Below are 7,751 nucleotides of genomic sequence, written 5' to 3'. Positions count from 1 at the left end.
TTGAGAGTTAAAAGATTTCAGAATCATTAAATGAGAAGTATACCTGCTATTTATAGTAGAAAATGAGGTAGGTACCTCGATTCCAGTGTCACCTACTAAGTATGGCAAGGCGGTTGTCCGTACTCTAGCTTCTGATGGCTTCTAGGACACTCCAAGCCCAAGTTGTTCTGACAGATTAGACGGCATGTATCAATCATACTCGATTGTGGTTCAATTCTCGAGGTAGCCCGGGTAGTCGATTACCCGGGTATTTGGATGAGAGCCCGGGCTGTGATGACTGCCCGGGAAGAGGAGAAAGTGCCCGGGTGATTGCACGAGAGACCGGTCTGTTTAGTGAATACTCGGGAAAAGATGTAGTGATCGGGTTCTTGATGGTGCCCGGGTCATCGCTGAAATGACCCGGATCCTTATAGGGGTATCACCACTCATCCCTAAAATAGTCGGGCTAGAGCTTGACTCGTTGTCCGATCAGTCATACTTGTAATTTTGTTGAAACATAACTCAGAGTGAATAAGAGCATCGGGTCTTCAAATATTTCACAGATGAAATGAGATACCGGGATCTGATACAATCCGGGTTTTGAGTAAGATGCCAATACATTCCAAGGCCTTTTGAGAGAGCCTTTTGAGAGAGCGTCCTTGCGCATCTTCTAAATAAAAAGATTCCGAGCTGACCCTCCGGGAAATTTTATAAGGTCCTTCCCACCGAGCTTCCAGCTTCCCAACTTCCCCCGCAGGGTTGAATTTTTTCATGACTAGATCCCCCACGGATTCGTACATTTTTGTTATATGATTTCATAACCCGGATCCTGTACGATTCTATTCGAATGAATGCTCGGTCTCTCTTTTCTCCTATTAAGTCCAATTCCATGGCCCGGCTCTGGTCATTGTCATCCGGGTAAGATGCTACCCGGGAAGAAATTCGCCCGATTTCTACCGGAAGGACTGCTTTAGAACCATATACCAAGTTGAACGGAGTTTCTTGAGTAGGTGCCCGAGGAGTAGTTTTGTAAGCCCAGAGAACACTGGGTAATTCTTCCACTCAGTCCTTTCCTTTGCCCTGAAGCCTGGTTTCAATGCCTGTAAAATGATTCTATTGACGACTTTTGTTTGGCAATTAGCTTGAGGATAGGCAACAGATGTGAAAGACTGAGTGATCTTCATCTCCCGACACCATGACATAATTTTTTTGTCATGAAATTGTCTCCCATTATCTGAGATTAGTCATCTGGGCACTCCAAATCGGCACACAATGTTCTTCCACGAAAATTTTAATACTTCATGCTCATTGATTTTTGCCAAGGGTTCAGCTTCTACCCACTTGGAAAAGTAATCCACCGCTACTAACGAGAATTTTTTCTGAGCTCGGGCAATTGAGAAGGAACCTACAATATCCGTGCCCCATTGATCAAAGGGGCAAGATGCCCAGATAGGCTTCATGAGAGTAGCCGGGCTGTGTTTAAAATTCGAGTTATGCTGACAGCCCTCACAAGATTGGACCATCCGAGCAGAATCTTGACTAAGAGTTGGCCACCAAAAATCGACAAGCATTGTTTTCCGGACCAAAGACATTCCTCTGAGGTGCTCAGCACAACATCCTTCATGAATCTCTCGGAGGACATAATCCACCTCCTTCTCTGATAAGCATTTTAAAAGAGGTCCCTGGAACGATCTCCTGTACAAAATATTATTTAAGAGAACAAACCTGGGATCTTGTCTCTTAGTTTTCTGAGCTCGGGCTCTGTCCTCGTGTAGTTCATTATTTACGATGAACTTGATCAGAGGTGTCATCCAGGAGTCCTCGGGTTCTGGTAACATTTCTTCCTCAGTAGAAAGGATTAGCCGAGATGCATGCAAGATCTCCCGGGTACTAACTTCTGACAAAGAAGCAGCCATTTTTGCCACAGCATCTGTCTCGCTATTCTCCTCCCGGGGTATTTGTTCAATACCCCAGTCCGCAAAAACTTCTGCTCGGGCTTTGATGAGCTGTAAATACTTTAGCATCATGTCATCCTTAGCTTCATACACGCCCTTTATCTGTTGAGTAATGAGCTGCGAATCAGAATACAGAATAATCCAGGAAGCCCCGACTTCCCGGGCAGCTTGGATTCCAGCTAGGACAGCCTCATACTCGACCTCATTGTTGGTTACCCAGGAGTCAATTCTCAGTGCTAGTTTAATCTTTTCTCTTGGGGGAGATATTATCACAACCCCTACTCCACACCCGGCAAGGCTAGACGCCCATCCACGAATATTCGTCATACTTCCTCCTTCATTCGGTTTGACCATCTCGGATAAAATATCTGACAGAGCTTGTGCTTTGATGGCAACCCGGGGTTTGTATTCAATGTCATACTCCCCCAACTCTACTGTCCACTTGATCATTCGTCCGGACACTTCAGAGTGAGTCATGATCCTGCCGAGAGGACTATAGGTAAGAACAATGATTTGATGCGACAGGAAATAGGGCCTTAGCTTCCGGGCGGTCATGATCAAGCCCAAAGCAATTTTCTCCATTCCACTGTATCGGAGCTCGGGTCCCCTTAGATACTGTATGGTTGCATATTCCATCGGATATTGTATGATATTAAGGGACTATACAATATGCTAATCATAAATTGTTAGTTCTTGCATACACTATGAAAGGATCGGTTAGTAGGTGATAAGTGTTTAGAAGAGGGGTTGAATAAACACTCACTGATTATGTAATCTTTTCGAATAATGGGTTCAGTTTAGTTACAAACTGACACTCGGTATCTCGTCAGTCGATAACAATCAGTTTAACTAGAAAACAGTTGCGGAAGTAAACTGACTGAAAGAGAATAACTGAAAGTAACTGAAATGAAAAACACACGATATGTTTCTGGATGTTCGGAGAATAGAATAACTCCTACGTCACCCCTTCTATCACGAAGATATGATTATCACTAAAAGACTTTGATCAAATACACATGTTGCACTGACCCACTTCAGCTTGGACTTAACACTGTCAAACTGATACTCTTAGTTCACAAAAGCTTTTACAGTGCGTGACTTAATATAACACAACTGAATAGATCTAACAAAGATTTCAAGGTGCTAGCAAGCTCGTAAATGTAGCCTTGATTGCTACTGATAAATCTGATAAGATTGAGCTTTGATATATGAATGCGAGTTGTGATTTTAGCAGAGTAACATCAAGCTTGAATAGAATAGTAATTCGCGTGCTATCTTCTCAGCTGCTCTTTTCACCTATTTATAGGTTTCCTTCTCAACGGTAATATTAAATATCATTTGAATCTTTATATCCGTTGATTGTCACGTCGATATTATCTGACAATCGTACACTGCAATCTCTGAAATGCAGCGTTCCACTACTAGTTGCAGTCTGTTGTACTATTTGTCGATTGTCGTTCTCAACTGATGACGTGTACAGCTGATGATCAGCTGAAAGATACTTTGCTGGAAAACTCATAACTGATCAGTTCCCAACTGATCAGTCAAGTTAGATCTCTGCTTCAACTGATGACGTGTATAATATCTAGCTGGTACGCATTAATCTTCAGCTAGAGACAACTAACAGTTGTAATTATTTGAGTCAGTTAAGCTCGTTGCCTTTGATCAGTTATTCAAATATGTTTCGAAGCTTAGTTTGTCAAATAACTGAAATTTAGTTTCCAACACACTATTAGTGATACCTAAGAAATCATGGAATGATACTACTAGATGCTCTTAATATGATTCAATGGGTACAATCAGAAATGAATTTTGATGTTCTTGTTATCAAAGTGTTGATACACAGAATGAGGCTAACAAGGATAATCTTGTATAACGAACATGCGTTGTCTCGAATCACCTAAGTTGTGAACTCACGACTAGCTATATTTCTCAACAAGTATTATTTTTATGTTCCCTCTGAGATAATCAAATTTAAGGAGTTAAATTTGGTGATTGTAGTTGATGGAGATCAAACAATTGGCTTACAAATATGTTTATTAGTGCATTTCATATTTGCAAGTTGTGATAGTTAACATGACTTCTAAAATTGTATGTGCAACTATCTAAATTTTGTGAAGTTATTCCAAAATTGGCAGCTGCCAAAATTGAGTGGAAAGTTGATTTTTACATTGACTTGGATTAAGTGGTTTTCGAAAAGTTTAATTTTGCATAAATATAACGAGTTGTTTATCCTCATATCTGATCCTCAATCGAGATTATATGATGAAACTACAAATTATTTGTTTGATTAATGGGCTTTGAGTATCGTGGTGAAACTCTAATTAGCAAGAGTCATAGTTAAACAAAACATCTAGTGAAAGTTCTGACTCGTTGGACTGTAGTGCCCTAATCAAACATTGCTTGTAGTTTTTCTAACTAATCAAATTATCTAAAGGAGATTATAGAAACATGGATTTATCAAGTCTAGATAGTAGACATGATAAATAGATAATATTCTATTTTATCTTATGATATATTATTAAGAGTTGATAAGTTAATAATTTGATATTTGAGATTTGGCAAGGTGAAAATTCCTAATCCTAGTCCCCTAGAGCATTCTAGTAGAACGATCCAAGTTGATTTATCACAAATAATAAATACATGTAATCAAGAGTTCATACTTCATACAATATAACACAATCAAGTTATGAGATAAAAAAAAATATCTAGACTTGAATTATCTCTCCTCAAAAACACAATTTCGGCCACCACCTTATTTTCTATAAAGAAAATTCGGCCACCTTCTTGTGTTTGACATGGAAATTTCGGCCACCACTTCCCTCACAACCGAAGGCCACAGCTGCACCATTGTGCTGCCGCCATCACCGATCGTCCTTTCTATTTCTCAACGCACTTTTTTCTAGTTTCTATAATGCAATCTGGAAATTAAAAGAATAATGAACTCAAACGTAAATTAGTATTGTCCATGGAACAAAAGGTGAATCCAGTTGATTGTTTGGAGGGAATAAAATAAGAGTGATCTCTACTTAACATCCGAATAATAACAGCAACTTCGGAAGAGATGAGATACGGATTCGAAGAGAGAGACAGAGAGTCGAAATCTGCTAGGGTTTTGCATCACAAAATGGTTCAGAAGCTCGGGTTGGACAGATAGTTTGGACTAGTCAGGATATAATATAATTAGATTCTTTCATAAGACGATCTCAAACAGATTTTTGTCAATAGAATAATAAGCAAAAAAACTACTAATTTAGTATTTTTATAAAATTTAAGTTGCCCTAAAATATACATTCAAAATGAGAATATAATGCCTGGAATAATAATAGTGATCTCAAAAAGTAAATAAATCCTTGAAGTTTAGAAACAACGAGCAATGTACAAAATGAAGCAGTTTACTTTTTACCATCCGAGTCCACTAACCCTACAAAACTAGAAATATGTTCGCAAACAAGACCTCATATTCTAATCAAATTGCAATTTTCCCTTCCGCGATCTTTTAATTCAACCTCTGCGTTGACTCAAAAACAAGAAGCTGAGCGCCACTGCCGCCGGCAGAGATCTCCGGCAACACACCTCGAACATGCCGGTGTTCCCCCTCGTAGGTAACAATCAGCATCTTTGGTTCATCCTTCGCCCTCTCCACATGCTTCCTAGCCGGGCAATCCTTCGCCGTACTGCATCTATAATAACCCCTGAAATTTGGCGCAAAAAGATCGATTAGCCAGACTGTTTGTCGATTAACGCGAATTCGTTTAATATATGGTGTGTTGGTATTGGTGCACCGAAATTACCGTGGGTATGGGGATCCTTTGATTGGTTTTTGACCGTATTTTCTCCAAGAGTAATCGTCCGCGGGTATATCTGCAACTTTTGAGCTAATGGCTGGCACTCTAATGGTGTTCTTCACCCTCAATTTCCTACAGTCACAATGGCGCAATTTTAATAAGAAACGGTCCCAAGTTCAATAAATTTCAGCACTTGAATCTGTAGTAAATCATTGCGTGAAATTGCTCATGAACAAGAGCAGCCAACAGACACTAATCTACGCCGGGAGTTTCAAGCACGCAGTTCTTAAGGTTCAGCTTTTATTATCTGTCCACTTTGTTTCTACCCAATTTTAATTTTATCTGTGTGCCAGTTAGCGCCTGGCCTTCTTCAATAACGCCAAATTCCATGATCAAAATTTCGTCGCCTAATATTTGTTTTTGGCACACAACATTTTTCATAGTAATATTCTCTTGACTGAATCTGGTTTCAATTTGATGAGCAAAGAGATTCTAGTAATTTTGTTAGATGAGACAGAGAAAGGCAAAAAGGGCAACCGATGGATGAATTCGATAAGATGTTTAAGCAAAGAACATGGTATGAAATTACTTCTTTTTGCAGTGGCAGCGGCCAGAACCCGAGATCTTGCCGGAGAAGTTTTCAGAGTGGTCATGCTCCCTGCATCTCTTCCCTGACAGAGGCGGCTTCCCCGCGGAGAAAGCCGGCGCCAGAATCGTCGACGGCGACCCACCCTTTCCATTTGAAACGCTTCCTTCACCAGTAATCGAAGACAAAAAAGTTGAACCCGAGTTTCCTGATGTCGTCACCGCCGTCGATAAGTTAAATCCTTCCTTTCCCATTACCTCAGACGTGTCTTTAACTAAGGCCAGCGCCGAGGGTTTGGAGAAATCAAGCGTCGAAGGCTGCAGTCGCCGCCGGAGTAGTGGACTTGGGGAAGAAACTCAGAGGCTGATGTTGGTAGATTCCAGAAGCCGGATTTTGACGCTCGCAAGATCCAGATGTTTGGGTTTGAAGCTGAGGAGCATTCGACCCCGCGGCGTGAGGTAGTGGTTGAACAGGAGCACGGCGGAATCGGGCATGCCCGCTACGGTTGAGAATAGAACAAACCTTTTTGAAGTTGGAAACCGTTAAATCGGTTATTTCTTTGCAGTTGAGTAGCTGATTTTGGCTCTGCTGCTGCTGCTGCTGATTGTGAGAGACCGCTCGAATCCAATGCTCCATTGATTTAATCCCGGCCAATGCAGCATCCTGAATCACCATATGCTCGTTTCGATTGGAATAGCCGAGCAATTCCACAGCCATTTTCTGCTGACGAATGAAAAGGGTGGTCACCTTAAAAATCCAATGTTGAGAGTTTTCTGCTGTAAATTATTCAGTTTTGTTGACGGAATTCAAACAGAACGAGAGATGTGAATGTGGAGAGGAGTGAGGGGGAATATATGGGATGAGACGAAAGGTGAACTGGACGATAGTCAAAGGTCGATTACCATCCAACGGCTGATATTCGGTCTTCGAACATTTCTATGCGGTGGGCAAAAATGCCAAAATACTGGCTTTTTGTTTTTGAAAATGGGAGAGGTGGGACACCCCTTGAGTGGAATATTGAGGAAATTGGTATTGCCAGATCGATTTTACTTGCTTCCAAATCTTTGTACAGTTTGTGAAGGGTAACGTACTACACCCTTTGCTCACCCATTAAGACCAAATACTTCAATTATAAAATAACATAAATCCCAAAATTTTATTTGACTCGTAAGCTTTTTATATATTTTCCTGACATTTAACATAGCATGGAAGTCAAAAGAAAATCCTTCTGATCTTATTAAATAAATTTATATTATTATAATATGTTAATAATATTATTTTTTAGAAGGCTGACTAAACAGCTGGAAGACGTCATGTGGGGTGGGGAGATTGGTTGACCCACTTTTTGAATTTTCCTATATCCCCACTAAAAGCTCAGAACTTACTTACAACCGCACGATCAAGATGGCTTCATCAACGGCCGTGATGCATTGGGAGGACGCT

The 7,751-nt window shown here is 40.6% G+C and overlaps 2 protein-coding genes across 2 annotated transcripts; both read right to left on the bottom strand.

Annotated features, from left to right (window-relative positions):
* Positions 1-1,223: 1,223 nt before the first annotated feature.
* LOC140830273 (uncharacterized) lies at positions 1,224-2,411 on the bottom strand. The gene has a single exon (XM_073193556.1). The coding sequence runs from the start codon at positions 2,409-2,411 to the stop codon at positions 1,224-1,226; it is 1,188 nt and encodes a 395-aa protein (XP_073049657.1).
* Positions 2,412-5,254: 2,843 nt separating this feature from the next.
* LOC140831103 (probable WRKY transcription factor 11) lies at positions 5,255-7,149 on the bottom strand. Its single transcript, XM_073194878.1, is given in 4 exon segments — positions 5,255-5,629; positions 5,729-5,854; positions 6,312-6,623; positions 6,625-7,149. Coding segments are annotated over 4 exon segments (1,035 nt in total). The 5' UTR covers positions 7,026-7,149; the 3' UTR covers positions 5,255-5,433.
* Between the last annotated feature and the right edge of the window lie 602 nt (positions 7,150-7,751).

Source organism: Primulina eburnea, chromosome 4 (assembly GCF_022965805.1).
Source record: "Primulina eburnea isolate SZY01 chromosome 4, ASM2296580v1, whole genome shotgun sequence".
In the NCBI taxonomy this organism is placed as follows: domain Eukaryota; kingdom Viridiplantae; phylum Streptophyta; class Magnoliopsida; order Lamiales; family Gesneriaceae; genus Primulina; species Primulina eburnea.
The sequence above is the reverse complement of the archived record's forward strand: the minus strand, read 5'-3'. Positions and strand labels throughout refer to the sequence as shown.